The sequence below is a fragment of the Bombyx mandarina genome, chromosome 01 (genome assembly GCF_030267445.1).
Source record: "Bombyx mandarina strain Sakado chromosome 01, ASM3026744v2".
NCBI classification, from domain to species: domain Eukaryota; kingdom Metazoa; phylum Arthropoda; class Insecta; order Lepidoptera; family Bombycidae; genus Bombyx; species Bombyx mandarina.
The window spans coordinates 1,890,510-1,909,088 of NC_143208.1; the positions used below are offsets into that span (position 1 = coordinate 1,890,510).

Sequence of the window (18,579 nt, forward strand, 5' to 3'; positions counted from 1 at the left end):
CCATTTATAATAAATTGTAATTAAAATAAGTATTAAGTCCAAAAATTATTAGTAGTTGTTTCTTAGATTTTTTGCTTTTTCTTTTTTTTTCCAAAAAGAAGTTATATTTTAGAATTATTTAGTATTAGCGTATAATGATGTTAGAAAAATATTAATGAATAATAATTTTCATAAATATTCATAAGTTTTTATTCTGTTTTAAATATATAAAGCTATTAATAACAAAAAAATATAAATGAATAGTTTTATGAGTAATTTTAGATTAAATGTTTTATTTTATTCAGACATCTCATTATGCCAAAAATGTAATATAATATTGTGGATAACTGTATGTTTTTGACATCTTTGTTTGGATATATTCTCTATAACTTTTCAGTGTACCATTAACTTAACGTATATTGACCTTATCAATTGACGGAGCTCTAAATAGAGTACGTGTGCTTTGTATATTGTTACGATGATAAATGTTTGCTTAGTAATATTATTCAATGTCACGCAAAAAACTTGAATTCTATAAATTTTAAAATAATAACTGACGTATACCCCTAAAATTTAACTTTTAAAGTATTATAGTAAATGCGTATATGTTACGTGACGACATAACGACTTTGACGAAAGCCTTTTAAAAACAGTTTAATAGTCATTGATGAGTAGAAATGAATCACTGTCGGGCGTCAATAACAATCATGACGTCGAGACGTGAGAAGCTAAAAGTTTTATAAATGTGTTATTCTCTCGTTGAATTTTTATATGTTTAGCACGCTTCGCTCTCAACTATGATAATTGTCGGTGTAGCCTTCTAACGCGGTTCGTTAGAAGATAGTGGCCCACTGAGTTTCGCGCCGGATCTTCTCAGTGGCTCGCGATTCCGAGGCGGTGGTAGATACTGTGAGGCATTGCTCTTGTTAGGGCTAGTGTTAGTAAATTCTTTCAGGGGAAGCCCGTGAGTTCACCAACCCATGAGACATAATTAAAAAACACTTCAGAAAACAATATATCTCCCTGCAGGAAAAGGTCCTTGTCTATCTTTTCACATATATAGCTCTATTTTTGGCCACAAATGACCAATTTATTTACTGCTATATGCTGTCTCTTTGACCGATATCCTCGCCGAAGCACTAAATTAAAAAAGCAGAAAATTCGATACCCTATTATATTGACATGCATAATCTCTAATAAATAGTTAAATGTTGCTATAAAAAAAGCTTTCGATATGCTTAAAAACAAATATGTTTGAGAGTTAATATCTTTAAGTTTGTATTCCTTAAGAAAAAATATGTATTTACAGGCGAATAAAAGTGGCAAAGCCAAAATATAAAGCTAAGGATTGTTTAAAAGTACTTTTCTCAGCAGTAGCAGTCTTATTTGTATATTATTCCATTGGACAGCGCTATTGAGGAAGGCGTGATCTAAATCGATGGTGTATTCGTGAAATATAAGTAGCCTTTTTTGTGGCTTAAGCGAATATTCCAAAAATGAGTTGATATAATTTCGCCATCTGCCCGGAGGACATATTCATATTGTCAGTTTTGCCTTTGCCACCGTTAAATGGTACTATAGTTTATAGGTTCATAGGGAAAACATAAAGTAGGTTTGTTTAATGTATTTCTCTGCAGCAATAAAAAAACCGATTGATTTATAATATTCTTTTTTCAACGGTACAAAATTATATGCCTTAAAATAATGTCCTAAATGTTTCACACTTTTGAAAAGAGATATTTTACTTTTTAAAATAGTATTTTTTCTAAAATTAAACAAATTATTTAATCTAAGCAGCATTAATTAAGAATAAAAAAAAAACATTGAAATAATTGTTAATTTTTACATTGTAAAAGTATTGCTATTTTTTTATTGATATGACTTTTTTTATTGATATGTCCCTACACGCAGCAACGGTGTTGATTATAGTATGAATTTTGAATTTTATACTGGACGGCTCTATGTTGATCGGTGGGCAGGCCATTGGTTCTTCCAAAAGTTCAAAGTTCAAATATCTGGATTAACGCACGATGATGAAGATGTGCTTGCATTTTTGGACTTGATTGTTTGATCGAAAGGGTGGACTAGACTAGTGTATACACTGAAAAGCCCCATCAGTACGTTGACCTGTGTGTTGGCCGATGATAGCGTTAGAGCTAGACTCGTCCAACACCAGTGAAAATGGACTACGTGGAAGGTCACGGGACTCTGGTCGAGGATGTAGTTTGCGCCAACCTCGACATGACATCGCGTTTTGTTACGTGTCTGCCGTCATTAACTTACGAATATTGAAAATGTATTTACCGCCAATTAAATGTGCAAACGAAATAATTTGCAATATGTGATGATACATCGTTGCCGTATGTAGCGCCCATATCTGAACTGTACGAGTAGACTTTCATATTTAATTTTGGTGAAAACTTATACTGTCGGAGATAAGTGCCTATTTTTAAAGCGAAAAATGGAGCGTATCATTTTTTTCTAATAAATATTTTGTCAAAGAAAATTAATTTTTAAACATGAGTAATTCGTAAAAGTCACTGTCTATTTTTTTTAGAATATGCATAATATCGTGATTGTGATTTTCAATGTGTTGTGATTATTTTTTTATGAAATATATTCTTATTATGATAATAGTGTTGTATTACTCGATTATATTCTTGTATTACATCAAAGAATATAAAGTATTGACGTCATGACTTGAATTGTAACTGTTAAACGAGAAAGATAAACATTTGAATAGGTACCCATTGACTATTGTAATAGGATGTAAAGTTAATAATTCATGAGATTGCGCACAACATAGCATCAATACAGGCGACCTAGTTTTTAACTGAATTCCAATAAACGAATCTGTAATTTATTACGAGTGTGGACAAAGCCAACGCGCTCTAGATGTTCTAGCAAGGTTTTACTGGCCTTATGTAACGTTATCTTTCGACGTCGTTTTCACGGACTTGAATACCTCCGAATAACATTAAAACTTCAAACCACAAACGCATCAATGACTAATGACAATATAATAATTTTATTACTTCTCTCTAATGTTCTGACCGGTACCGACAGGATAAAAAAATGAAAATAATTGGTATTTTGTTTAGATTATAAGCTATGTTATTATTTTATTAGAAAATCAATAACAAAACACTAAAAAAGTACGCACTAATAAAAAAATTAAATGAAATTTAATAAAAGTCATTCAAGTGTTGAATAAATAAGTGGAACTAAATAAATTGTAATAATTCTGACAATTTTATTCGGTATTGAGGTATATTAATAATAATGCATGACGTCACATGTGGTTAATCGTTGTAAATCAGTATATTATCTATGGTTATATCGTCATGTGCTTGGCGTGGTACGAGTACATGTTACGGTGCGCTTTCGGTGTTCATTTCAAATTCATTTCTCTTAGTTTAATTGTGGTTAACGGAGCCACCGCTACCCTTCGGACATGGAGTCTGTAGTAAAGTAAGTATCGATTGTATAGTATGGGTTGCCCCACCCTTAAAACCAGTGTGATTAGTAGCGCCCCTAGCGGCAAACGTAAGCAAACGTTCGATCTCGATACAAAGTTGAGTTAACTTTTACGCTATCGAGAACGTTAAAAACTCGCACTACGCACACATAACGCATGACTATACCGCCTATACTGGTGGTAGAAACGAGTACGGGCTTACGGCGTCCCCTAGCATCAGTAGTTACGCAAATTATATTTTCTGCGTTTTTGTATTTAACACAATGTTATTCCTTCGTCTTGGAAGCCTTCGTGAACATGAGTTCAGTGCGTATTTCACTAGAACAATTGGTACCTTGCTGCGGGATTTGATCACCGGCACATTCGCATCGCTCGATATGACTACACCGGCGGTCTTATTCTTTATACTCCAAAATTGTCAAATAAGTTTACTTTCGTAAGTATTAAGGTTAAACTAAGATTTATAATATTTGTTTCGTTACTTTAATAATGTGATGTGAATTTAAATAAAGTCATTTATCGTTATCCTTTCTTTTCATTTTAACCCAACTTTGCAACTATACCTTCTAAAGTTCTTCATTCAGTTCGTTAAAAGATAAAAAAATAACGTTTCAAACTTGTCCAATTTGATTATAAATTTACTGCAAGTGGACATCATCTTTGACTACGCGGAGTCATCGCCAGAATCCGCCGTTGTGGTTGACAGCTCGCAACTCCTTGAACAAATACAACGATTTCATGTTCTTCAACGATTCCGGGTTCAGTGCTCGTCGAGTGGTCTTCTCGTAGTTCTTAACCCCCCATATGTCGATCACCGATCTGATCTCCTGATTGGAGTCTGCGTGTAACACGATCAGTACCGACGACGTTCCCACACCGCCGTTTTTGATAGACGCACTGGCCCCGCACGATCTGATCGCTAGATTGTCGACGTGGATGTACTTGATCGTGTGTCCCGGGAAGTAATTCTCGTACACGTACAGCTGCCCCTCGTTTATAGTCACGGGACTGTTCTCGACAATAGCCGAATCCATTTGCTTGTAATCTTTATGCCACTCGCCGACTTCTAAAGGCATTTTATTCTTTTCACAAAATATTCTAGCGTCAACATTCGAAATTATGAATATTAATTTCACAAGAATTTTCATCCTCGAAACGTTCATTTTGGAAATAGCTTAAGTTTTGAATAATGACTGCAAACGAAAATGGGTTATTAATCTAGTATGTGGTTGGTTACGCAATAAACACACCTGCGCTCTTTGTTCAACATCACAATGAACAATAATACTTTTTTTTAAAGCCGCATATGGATTCAGATTATGTAAGCCGCAAAAAACGGTATTTTTTTTTTTATTTTTTTATTGATTAGATGGGTGGACGAGCTCACAGCCCACCTGGTGTTAAGTGGTTACTGGAGCCCATAGACATCCACAACGTAAATGCGCCACCCACCTTGAGATATAAGTTCTAAGGTCTCACGTATAGATACAACGGCTGCCCCACCCTTCAAACCGAAACGCATTACTGCTTCACGGCAGAAATAGGCAGGGTGGTGGTACCCACCCGCGCGGACTCACAAGAGGTCCTACCACCAGTAAAAATTATCAATATGGAACAGTTTTAGACCTTTCCTAGTGGTTCTTTCTCGAAATAGACATTCACGGAGAACAGGGATTGGTTGAAATAAAACAGCATTTAGTTTCCAACGGCAAGTTTATTAATCAACACACAGAAACTCGCGGATAGAAACCGGACAGATTACGTAAAATACAATATGAATATTTGAACATGTCTCCAGTCACAGAAGAATTATAATGTCCCCAAAAGATTCGAAATTTCAAAGATCTTTGGTGTACAAACTCGTTACAAGATAATATGTTGACATCAAGAATATATTATTTCCTAAAAAGGTTACATCTCCAAAATACCATAAAGAAACTTATTTTTATTAAAACACATAATATCACTAATATTCTTAAATCTATCATCGTGTAATAAGAATAAATTTTGTAAGGGCATTTATGCCCTGGTCCATAATTTCTGGAATAACAATACTTTGGACGTATAATTTGCATAGAGCACCATTTGTAGGTTGCGGGGTAAATAGCCTATAAACATTATATAATATTTCACTGATAATGTCAAATATATACTTATGTTGCGGATAATAACATGTACTTTTAGGTTAGGAATTGTGTTCTTTTTTTTTATAATAAATATATTTAAGAATTAGTAGAATGTTATAAAATACGAAATAATAATTATACTTATTTGTCGGAGACTTAATGTGAGTAACGATTTCAAAAAATATTTTTCAATTATATACGTTACACGTTCGGTTTTGTACTACTCTGCAGGTTACAATAACACGGAATTTCAATCATAATTTTGATTTTTATAAGTACCGAACCCAATAAATCTTATACCAAACTTAATTTTAAATGTTTTACCTGTAAAAGCAGATCACCAGAGATTCTATTTATTTGAATTAAACATTTTTGTCGTAAATAACCGTTATTCGTATATGAATATTAATTATATAAACTCTTGCATAATATTAAAAAAGTGTATAATTCAACCACTTTAGGCACATTATATTATTATTTTTAAAGAGATTTATCAGACATTAGTGAAATTTATTTAGTAATATACTTTTTTCGTAGAATATAATTAATTCCTTATCAAAATAAGTCTTTTAAATAGAACAAAATGAAAGGTCACAATATGCATTCAATATTAGACAAAAATAGTGATATGATTATTCTTGTTTTTTTTTTTTTGCAAACACTTTTTGTGTGAATATAAAGATAAAAATCCATAAATATTGTGTCAATTTGTCATGTATATGGCATCCAATGTAACTTTTCCCTTCTTAATTTAGCAAAATATTTGTATTTCTATTTTAAACACGGAACACTATGTTTTCTGTAATATTATTTTCGTGATTGTTCATATGTCTTATGAATTCGAAACTTCTCTTACCGGTTTTTTACGAAATCCAAAACGGAGATCCAACAAAATAACAAAGAAGCATCGTTTCGTTGACGAAGCAGTTCATGAGAATAATCTTATAATGGAACGTTTTAAGGACGGATCGCATTAGGCCAGTCCAAAAACAAACTCCAGGTTTTCCGATTAGATATCCCAAATGGTATTTTTACCAATCATTTTGCATTCCGTAGCAACCTAAGAATTATTGACGCAGACATAAGGACATCAGAGGTTTTGCCGGCGAGCCATTGTTCATTCACTTACGGAATACAAACACATGTATATACGCACAATAGTTCTATCAATCGTCGACCCGTTCACATAATATATTTACAAAAGTCTACATATCACAACGTTCCACATTGGTAGTCTTTTATATTCTGATGAGTTGTAATTATAATTTCAAACATCTAATAGTCTTAATGGACAAAAGAAAAATACTTTATGTTATTAAACAAATAAAACTTATTTCATTCATTCGTGTAGTGTACTCGGATGGTAATTTTACTAATGTGTCCCATATTTAATTGACGACTTAATTTTATGTAGCGATCTTACGGTGAGCTGATCGATACAGTGTTCGTAATCTACACGTCTGACATAAGAAATTAATTCTTTGATTAGTAAATATTTTAGAAACTGCGTCTTTTATGTATTAAATCATGCATTTATGCGTTCAGACTTAAGGGCGTCACACACGGCGAAGATACTATAATATTTTATCTTAACATACGATATCGCTCGCTATAACATTTTCTATGAACTATCAAATATATAGTATCGTAACAATGTGTGATAGTTCATTCAAAATATATATTATCTTAATAAGGTGTGATAAGTTCATACAAAATATATATTATCTTAACCATGTGTGATAGTTCATACAAAATATATATTATCTTAACCATGTGTGCCATAGTTCATACAAAATTTATATTATCTTAACTATGTGTGATAGTTCATACAAAATATATATTATCTTAACCATGTGTGATAGTTCATACAAAATATATATTATCTTAACCATGTGTGATAGTTCATACAAAATATATATTATCTTAACCATGTGTGATAGTTCATACAAAATATATATTATCTCAACCATGTGTGATAGTTCATACAAAATATATATTATCTTAACCATGTGTGATAGTTCATACAAAATATATATTATCTTAATCATGTGTGATAGTTCATACAAAATATATATTATCTTAACCATGTGTGATAGTTCATACAAAATATATATTATCTTAACCATGTGTGCCATAGTTCATACAAAATTTATATTATCTTAATCATGTGTGATAGTTCATACAAAATATATATTATCTTAACCATGTGTGATAGTTCATACAAAATATATATTATCTTAACCATGTGTGCCATAGTTCATACAAAATTTATGTTATCTTAACTATGTGTGATAGTTCATACAAAATATATATTATCTTAACCATGTGTGATAGTTCATACAAAATATATATTATCTTAATAATGTGTGATAAGTTCATACAAAATGTATAGCGAGCGATATTGTATGTTAAGATAAAATATTGTAGCATCTTCGCCGTGTGTGACGCCCTTCAATGGGGTGTGCAAAAAGTGATTAAAAAAATTCGATTTCGTTGTCTGATAGTAATCGCTATCACGGATCAACGAGGAGTGTTCAGGACTGCGCCAGTATACCAATACTACATTTACGTTTCATTCTCATTGTATCTCTCTACGGGATCTTGAACTTACGCGAATAAAAATGTTAGTTATCGAAGATGAATATTCAGAACGACAACTATATTGAGCTTGCGATTATAATATGTAGAATAGCTGTCATACATTTTTTTACGTTATTATTCAAAAAACATTATGTTTTGTATTGTGTTGCTTCTTAAATATTGTAAATTTTATTGAAATAATCCATTTATGATTATTTCCACATTTTCTTATAATATATTTTTCATGTTTAATTATTTTCTATTCATTACTTAGATATATATTATATAAGATATGTAATGTTTTAGATGCACTAAGTAGTTGCTGTTACCAAAAGGTATCGTTTTATTTAGGTTTTTTTCTTTTGTAAATATGTGCATTTTGTTATTTCTAGATATACTTAGACAAAAATTTCAATTCACGTAAAAGTATATAAACATTTAATATATTTTATAATAATATATTATAAATTGCGACAACGTGAACGAATGTGCCCGCCTAGTCTAATAATAATTGTGCCATGTCAATAAACAGCGTCAGCAAATCGCCCGCTTCAAAACAATAATATCGTTACAAATTAAACTATACAAAATAAAGAGAAAGAAAAATGCGTCCGCAAACAAACTGTTTTATAAAGTTCAATTAATGATGTAATCTTTAAAAAAAAAACTACATAAATACGAAAACAGTGTACACCACTTTTTTAATAACAAGAAACTATACAAGATGTTGTGATACTAAAAATCTAAATATGGTATCCGACTAACCAGTTGGGGTGACCACAATTTGAAAAAAAATATCCGAAATTTCAAACTCATAATAACAATACGGTTTTTGTTAAAAAGACTCACAAATCCCGAATACACGTTTACATTCTAGTACTTTGTCTTGTTTAGTTCGGTTGGCTAGTGGTGTACACGGGGTGGATTAGAATCGTTCTCGAAACCGACGATAGAGGGAGTTAGCGTCGACCGAAAATCTTTATTTATTAATGATATTTGATCCTTTGCAAGCAAAGGAATTAAATAAAAAAAGATATTCGTATGTCTCGTGGGGACAACTTCCTCCTGCTACTTGATTAAGGGGGGAGGGGGTGTTATCGAATGTCTTGGAGTCTGTGGTGTAACGATAATGGATAAAATTCGGAATGAATATGTTAGAAGAAGTCTGAAACTAGCACCTGTGACAGAGAAGCTGAGAAGTGCGCGTTTGGGATGGTATGGACATGTGATGAGACGAAATGAAAATGAGGTTGTTAAGAGAGTTTTAACTATGAATGTGGAAGGTTTTAGAGGAAGAAGTAGAGTTAAAAAAATGGATGGATTGCGTGAAAGATGATATGTATAAGAAGGGGAGTATATGATGGAGTATGGAAGGAAAAAACATGTTGCGCCGACCCCAAGCGACTGAAAGAAAGGCAGGAGGATTATTATGATTGGAGAAAAAGCTAAGACTAAAGCTAGTTGTAAAAATAAGAGCGAATTTCGAGAACGATCATAACCCACCGTGATGGAAATAAAAATAAAAAAATCTTCTAAATACATATCTTGACTAAATCTAAACTAGAATATAAATTCGAAATTTAGGTAGATTATAAATGTGAATAATGATCGTTAGGTGTTATTCTGTATTGAGGGTGGCTCGGCGTCTTACATGTGGATGGTGGCGGCCGTGTAGCGCGCTTCACCGCGACGCCAACTCCACTGCGACGGTCGGTACTGTGGATCGTATATATATATATAATAATCACACTAATGACATACAATTATAATCTCAATTCAATATTAACGGTTTAATCATTAAAATCTCATCAATTAAATATTTAATAAGGATTATTTGATGAGGATACAGAAAAATGCGATTTTTAACCCATTTAGTACTGAGCTTATTCACATAATAATATATTTTGCCGAAATTGCTATAAACAATTACAAAAATAAATTCACAGCAAAACAATTTTAAATGGTTATTTGTAAATGTTGTTAACTTATTAAAAACGTTATAGGTGCGCGCGCTGAGACACGTGCGTATAGGTCGATACCTAATACCTATAATCAGTGTGCTTAGTGCGAGTTTCTTAACGTTCTCGATAGCGTAAAAGTTAACCCAATTCTGTATGCAGTTGGAACAGCGCCCCTAGCGGCAAACGTACGCAAACGATCCCATTCCATACAAATATGAGTTAACTTTTACGCTATCGAGAACGTTAAAAAACTCGCACTAAGCACACAGATTGCGCAACAGTCAGTATTGCGACGCTCCGCACTTTATACACGATCTATCGACAGTTCGCGCTCAAAGGGTTAATATACTGTTTTTTTTTAAATTAATTCAATGATTATGTATCCAGTTCGCAATAATTGTAATTGAAATATTCTATTTTCTCTTGTAAATTGAAATTTTGAAAACGGCTCCGAGCATAGAATCATTAGGGGCAGGTGATTTTGTATAACCTATCACGCTGCTAGTGTTTGTTTAATTTAGTAACACTCATTTTATTATCCCGTAACTCTTATCTTTAACAATGAATGCTGCGACGTGTTCCACCACTGTTCTTCATTTGTCATTTCATTGTATAAACTAGACGTTTCTAGTTGTAAAAGGTTTTAAGAGTTCCAACATGAGACTTGCCATGAATAACTCATGGCAAACTTGGAGTACCAGGGTCATTGTTCATCATAACATTAATACCGTCATACTCAAGGGACTCCATGTCTTAACCGTTTAGGTTCACAGATGAATAATGAAACAGTAAACTTACTTTAATAAGGAATTGTCCGCTGCGAGTGTGAGGATTCTTGAACGCGTACACCACCCAAAGTGCAAGCGAACATATCAGAGCGACCACCACGAACCCAAACACGGCGCCCCCTATCGGCCTCCTCTGAACCGGTACTGAGATCTGAACGCGAGATTTTGCGTGATCAACGGCATCTGGAAAAAAATAAGTCGCCAGAATACATTATTAGACTGTATTTATCTATATATTAATACATGAAGCAAAAACTTTGTATCCCTTTTTACGAAAATTGCGCGGATGGAGGAGTATAAAATTTCCCACACTTATAGAGAATAAAGAGAAGAAGTGCACAATGCTAATATTTTTTTAAAATAATGCATAAAAGATACATTAAATCAATAAAGAAAACATTACACACACTACATACCATGTATTTGACGCACACACGCATGCATACTATTTATTGTCAAACTTTTGTTCTTGACGTCCGTGGTCAAATTGAGATTAAATATTGTTTGTCTTTGTTAATATTTTTTATAGTGTAGTCTTGGCGAAATTTGTAATTATAGAAGTATAAAATACAATCATAATAGTGTACAAACTTACAATTCCAATTGTAATTATAGTCGAATTTCGACTACCGCGGGACCACTAGTTTAGATAAATATGCATAAATTTTTATTATTATTGCGTAGACGGTGTGTGCTGCTCGTAGTAAGCCAATTTCTCAATTACCCGCTTGCTGTTACGCAAATCACAATATCACGGGTCAAATTTTAAACACACGATGATGTTACTCCTTCATCGTGAAAGTAATTTGTGAGAACACGAGTTAAGTACGTATTACATTGAAAAAACGATGTCTTCCTGAGATTTGAACACCGACACTGTCACATCGCTCGATACGAGGAGTACACCGGAGGTCTTATCTTATAGTCCACGTAGACTTCTTATAAAAAACACTAGTAAATTAACTTGAATTTTCAATACGGTTTAAAAATGTTTGATATAAAATGTACAATATAAACGTACCAGCTGCGGTCGTTGATTGATTGTCAGGTTTATTTGTGGTGCTGGCGTTGACAGTGTTATTGGCAGTGTCGGACTGCGTCGCCGGGCAGGTCGTCGCGTTCGTCAGTGCAGACGCGTTGCATTCTGTAACAAAATATGTATTAACCAGTGTTATATTGATTATGTAGAACGTAGATAGGCAACGAGTGAGATGGGTAAAGGCCATAAGGGATGAAACATATAGAAGAGACCTACATTCAGCATTGAACGGTTTGAGGAAAACGCATCATAGTCACATGAAGGTAACTTTCTTTTTTTTTTTATCCTGGCTATGCTGATAGCCTTGAGAGGCTATTGCAGCTTCGCCCTAACGTTTGTAGGTGAGTTCGCGGGGCTCAACTGGAGAGTTGCTAACACTGACCCTAGCAATAGCAGTGCTTCGCAAAATCTACCACCGGATCGGAAACGCAACCCACTGAGAAGATCCGGCGAGAAACTCAGTGGGCTTGAAAGAACGCTAATATTAAAGAAAGATTAAAAATTGTTTTGTTTATTTAAGACTAGCTTTTGCCCGCGATTTCGTCCGCGTGGAACAGTTCACAAATAATGCTTTATTTTAGAACAAATTTGGGTAGCATAAAAAACGTTATAGTGAGCCAACCTTAACATATAGACATATGCTGTCGCGGATTTTTTTTTTAGATCTTTTAGAGGGGAACAATGTTGTCATACATTATTTTAGCGAAACTTTAACCGTTTCTGCAGCGCACGCAGCGGAAGCTCTCAAAAGATGAAAATAATCCCGATTTTGAAACATTCTTTATTGGTGCTCCGCTTGTATTGGTCTTAAGGTGATGTTATATAGCCTATAGCCTTTCTCGATAAATGGGCTATCTAACACTGAAAGAATTTTCAAATCGGACCAGTAGTTCCTGAGATTAGCGCGTTCAAACAAATAAACTCTTCAGCTTTATAATATTAATATAGATATTCGATCTTCACTGCACAGATGGTGATGGTTAAAGGAGCCGCCATCCTCCTTGAAATGTGAGGGCTAATATCTCAGCTGTAATGTCTATATATTAGATTTAGTGACTGCTTGATCGCAAAAAAACGAATAGGACAGTAGCGGAATCGCTCCCAACATGAAAAAGTTTATCGAAAATGAGCTGTGATTCGAAGGAGATTGTTCTAGAAAAATGAATCACTATTGGCTTTACTCTAAAGAGCAGGTTAAGAGAATAATAGTTTCAAATTCAGAATAGTCAAAAAATAGTTTTTTTTAAATAAAGTGCTTGATTTTGATATTGAAATTTTCTTGATCATTTCTTTTAACGATAGGTCAGTGACCGGAGTTCGAGAATCGTTCGGATTCAGTTCGGAGTTAGTATTTTTATCAAGATATCCGGGATCTGGTTGTTTTTGTACACTAAGTATTCGCACGACCGGCGTGACTAGTACGCGCGATGCAAACAACCCCTGTATTCTTATATTGTGACTGTGAAAACTGAAAATATATCAAGAGAACAGTTAGCGGTAGGCAGCGGCTTGGCTCTGTCCCTGGCATTTCTGAAGTCTATGGGCGACGGTAACCACTCATCATCAGGTGGGCCGTATGCTCGTCTGCCTACAAGGGCAATTAAAAAAAAAAAAAGTAAGTATTGAATCTCAAAGATCTATCCAATAATTCACATAACATTTGCAATAGCATTTCGTGCTATAGAATTGCTTTTATTCGACTACCTGCAAATTAAATTGTATTAACAAAAATGACGCATGTCACACATCTGGTCCTCAATCCTCCTCGCGCTGCCTTCCTACGTCCCCTCTGTCGCTCTTAACGTAGTGATAGTACAAACAGTTCCGTAATAGATATAAATTAAAATAAGACTTGACTTAAAGGTCTTAGTTACCAGGTCATCAAATCGCTTTAAAAAAGTTCCATAATAGACTCACGTTTGATCTCCCAGCTTTGTTTGTTCCTGTCTGTACCGCTCGAGCACTTCTGCAAACGACTGCACCACGTACACTGAAATTAAAACATCGTACGATAATTTAAACACTAACACTTTGTTGACTAAAATATCTAATTAGTTTAATTAATAATATTTAAAAAAAAGTTGCATAGGTATGATTTGTAGATATATTGGCTGTGGGAAGCTTAATCGACAAAGGGAAGATCTTCCATCGAGCGGGTGATATTGCTCGGTAGACCGACGGTCCGAATGTTGTTGTTCGGAACTTGTATATATGCAAGCTTATCTTGAAAATGTCGTAAGCGTGTTTCAGGCATCTGTCAAATATCTTGTGTTGTATGATGGCTACCGCCACATTGGCATTACTGGAGTCCATCAGGTGGGCCATATGCTCGTCTGCCTACAAGGGCAATAAAAAAAAGTGCATTGTGTCTATATGTGTAAATTGATAATTCATTTTTTGTGTTCTCTATAAGAATATCTTTATTATACCATACACATTCTTTTTTCAATCGATTAGTACACCGCGGTTAATTTCTTGCATGAAATAATTTTGGATCCATCTATCAGTTATTTGGAAAAGACCGCCTATTGTACTTTTGTATTTAATGCTTATTTTGGTGTACAATAGAGTACACTCAACGATCATTTAAACACTATTATAGTTTAAAAAATGATTTATAAATAAATCGATATTAATGACATCATTTGAGACACGCTTCTAGACAGTCCTCTTATAAACGCTTCGACAAGTAACTGTTGAATGCATTAAGGGTTTGAATCATACATTTTTAAACTAAACACGTATAACAATATATGACGTCATACGTGCGTAAACGTATATTTAACATCATAGCATCAGCACATAATAACATGAGGCGGTGTATTTAGGTTATTTTTATTGTGAAGTACGATCATGGTTTCAAATAAATTTTCAGTCAAATGTGTTGAGTGCTTGAGTTGCTTATATCTATAACTAGCGGCATGCCCCGGCTTCGCTTGGGTAGTAGCGCACGCGATGTAAAGAATTTGAGGTATTTTTTTACACATTGGATTACATTATTGGAGTTATCGGTAAGGATCCCTAATTTTTTTTAAAATATAATAAACTAGCTACCCGCCCTCGCTTCGCTTCGGAAACTGTAATTTATTATTGATTTCTTCACTATTTAATGGATGTTATTATACATATAAATCTTTCTCTTCAATCACTCTATCTATTAAAGAAAACCGCATCAAAATCCGTTACGTAGTTTTAAAGATTTAAGCATACATATAGGGACAGAGAAAGCGACTTTGTTTTATACTATGTAGTGATATAGCCTGTGCCACCCGGAGATAGCGTAGCTTTCCAACAGTGAAATATTTTTTTAAATCGTTTCAGTAGTTTCGGAGTCAATTCAATACAAACAAACAAACAAACAAATCTTTCCCCTTTATAATATTAGTAGACTAATTTATGTGTATTATCTATACAGGTCAAAACGTCTTACATTAAACGTGGTGTCGTGGTTGAGACACTCGTCGCACGTGCTGAACTGGATGCAGGTCGGCAGCGCGGTCAGCCACAGGATGGTGCCTTTCTTGATGTCATGGTTCTTGAACGAGACGCGGTGGTATATCGTCAGCTTCGGGATCTCTGGATCATGATAGTCAATTGATATAGTACATGTACACCGGCACAATGAAGTTAGTAATTAATATTAGTGGATGTCATTATCAATAAATAATTTAGAACAGAGATGAGCAACGTTTTTAATCAATGGGCCAATTTTAATTATTATTATTTTTTGGCGGATCGCATATTAATTACTCGAGCGCGAACAAACCTGTTCGTCACACGAATGTTTGTTCGATGCGAGAATCGAACCTTTTTTTTTTTTTTTTAGCTCTGGGGAATCCATTTACGGATACCCGGTCGAGAGAATCGAACCTACGAACCTAGACGCAACACGTGAATCGGTGAACAGTTTTAAAAATACTAATTTTAACGCAATAAGGGTATCATTAATAAGAAAAAAAAATAGAACAGTCATTACCATAAAGAAACGCCCTATGTGATATGCACGTTTAGAGTTTGTGGCGGGTAGCCATCATACAACGCAAGATATTTGACAGATGCCTGAATCTCGCTTACGACATTTTCAAGATAAGCTTGCATATATACAAGTTCCGAACAACAACATTCGGACCGTCGGTCTACCGAGCAAATATCACCCGCTCGGTGGAAGATCTTTCCTTTCGTCGTATATTCCTACAAGTTTTCAACTAAACAACTAAACTAAACATTAAGAAAAAAAAAACTTCGAACGACTTGAGCATGTATTCTATTGAGTTTATTAAAATTAAACAATCTCTTTTAGTCTAGAAACGGACAAACGTACTCATTTTCTTTCTCTTTTAAATCAAGCGCTTACCTTTAACGTATCATAAATGAAAAACTAAAAAATGACAATTCTTCAATTACATTTTTGGGTTTTACTCAAAAATAAGTTTTGAATTAAGACACCTCAATTCTAAAGGTGCGAACAGTTTTTTTTCTACCTATTCTAGTGACCTCGAGGGGTTATACTAGATTCACCAAGCGAGTATGTGAGGGGCTCTACTGAAGACGTTACTAACACTGGCTCTAGCAAGAGCAGTGCTTCGCGGAACCTACCACCGGATCCGAAACGCGACCCACTGAGAAGATCCAGCCAGAAACTCAATGGGCTGTGTCTATGCGTCACAGTATACGGTCCTTTGGAGGCGCTCGGACAGCTGTTAGCAAATCCCGTCCCTCCTGGCTGAGCCTTTATTCGCCCACCTGTCCTGATGAAACTGGAAAGGCCTCCGGGCCACCAGAGTAATTCCTCAATCATAATTATTATTCCAGTTTTTTAGACGGTTACGGGTTAGCACGTAACAACGTTCGAACGTATATAGTTTAGAAAGCTCACGGTAGTAGAACGCGTCGGTCATGTAAGCGTCACTGATGCCCACTTTGACGGGATGGCTCGTGTTCTTTATTGTGTTGACGTCGATCGGTATTTTCTTGTAGGCGAACACGATGTCGCCGTTCTTGTATAGGGTCGCCGCGAACGTGAACTTCTTCGTCAGGTCCTCCTGGAGGGGTACGTTCTCCCAGAGCACCGTGAACCGGTCGCCTGAAAACAAACAATCAACAGCATATTCATACGAACGAAATCTATTCGAATTTCACAATGTAATGACAAATGCTCATAATATGATAACTTCTGTCGAGAGCTCCAGGGGTGTCGTCGATGGAAATCCGGCGTTATCAATGTCTGACGTCCGCTGGAATAGCTCCTAATGCTACCAGCGAATAGGTAGGACAAAAAAATCAATGTCTTAATCTTTTATTTCTCAATCGTTATAGTTACGAATGAACCAAAGCAATTTAATTGGTTATCTATAAATGAATACGCGAAGCAACAACTTTGTACTCCTTTTTATGAAGATTACGCGAACGCAGGAGTATGAAATTTCCCACACTTATAGAGAGAAGTGCAGAATGATAATATTTTTCTAAAATTATCCATAACAAATACATTAAATCAATAAAGAAAACAATACATACACTACCATGTATACACAGCATATACGTATAAATATACTTTTTGTGTATTGTCAATTATGAAACTTTTGTTATTGTTTAAGGTCTGTGGTCAATTTGAGAATAGATTAATATTGTTTGTCTTTAATATTATTTGTCTATAGTGCAGTTTTAGCGAAATCTGTATTATATAGAATATATTAATATCTGTATTATTATAGAAGTATAATAGTGTTTGACAATAGAACCATAATAATGTTTAAGCTCTTAATTTCAATTATCTATAGTCGAATTCCGACTACTGCGGGGACCACTAGTTAATGTTACTTTGTATACCTACAATTTTGTACTTTCATAACTATACTTTATTCCAATTACGAAGTCCCATTTGACAGATGTTATTATTATGTTATTGTGTGTGTGTGAATTAATTGTATAATGATTTAGATAGATTGTGTAATTTTTTTATTATGTTTACGACCATGAACAAAAAATTAATATTAATTCAAACTAGAGGTCCCGCAGTAGTCGAAATTCGACTATAATTAATTGGAATTGTAAGTTTGTACACTATTATGATTGTATTTTATACTTCTATAATCACAAATTAGGCCAAGACTACCCTAAAAAAAATATTTACAAAGACATACAATATTTAATCTATTCTCAATTTGACAACAGACGTCAAGAACAAAAGTTTGACAATAAATAGTGTGCATGCGTGTGTGCGTCAAATACATGGTATGTAGTGTGTGTAACGTTTTCTTTATTGATTTAATGTATCTTTTAGGCATTATTTTATAAAAATATTAGCATTGCGCACTTCTTCTCTATATTCTCTATAAGTGTGGAAAACTTCACACTCCTCCGTCCGCGCAATTTTTGTAAAAAGGGATACAAAGTTTTTGCTTCGCGTATTAATATATAGATTACGCGAAACGTGAAGAGTTACGTTCTAAGAAGTGTGTCAAAAGGGACTTCGCAGTTGGAATAGAGTATATTATCTCGCTTGCGTCACAAGACCACCAATATTCACAATGAGAACTATCATTAATTTGCGTTCGTTCAATGATCAAAATTCGATAATAAAATCATTTACACGCATTTTAAGTATCACAGCATGTCAATAAATAAT

The 18,579-nt window shown here is 34.2% G+C and overlaps 2 protein-coding genes across 3 annotated transcripts in view; both read right to left on the reverse strand.

Moving 5' to 3' along the window:
- Positions 1-858: 858 nt before the first annotated feature.
- On the reverse strand, positions 859-4,638 carry LOC114245366 (uncharacterized). The gene has a single exon (XM_089727023.1). The coding sequence runs from the start codon at positions 4,618-4,620 to the stop codon at positions 4,132-4,134; it is 489 nt and encodes a 162-aa protein (XP_089583149.1). The 5' UTR covers positions 4,621-4,638; the 3' UTR covers positions 859-4,131.
- A 513-nt stretch (positions 4,639-5,151) lies between these two features.
- The window catches only part of l(1)G0289 (plexin domain containing lethal (1) G0289), a 52,940-nt gene continuing 39,512 nt past the window's right edge, over positions 5,152-18,579 (reverse strand). For both annotated transcript variants that reach the window (XM_028180245.2, XM_028180252.2), the window contains exons 7-12: positions 16,828-17,034; positions 15,382-15,527; positions 13,869-13,941; positions 11,934-12,056; positions 10,923-11,095; positions 5,152-9,879 (exon numbers count right to left, since the gene is read on the reverse strand). In XM_028180245.2, the coding sequence (XP_028036046.2) occupies positions 9,811-9,879; positions 10,923-11,095; positions 11,934-12,056; positions 13,869-13,941; positions 15,382-15,527; positions 16,828-17,034 (791 nt within the window). In that variant the 3' untranslated portion in view covers positions 5,152-9,810. The remainder of the gene's footprint in view (positions 9,880-10,922; positions 11,096-11,933; positions 12,057-13,868; positions 13,942-15,381; positions 15,528-16,827; positions 17,035-18,579) is intronic.

Coding starts and splice junctions, on each gene's coding strand:
- LOC114245366 (XM_089727023.1), bottom strand. CDS start 4,620: ATGAACGTTTCGAGGATGAAAATTCTTGTGAAATTAATATTCATAATT.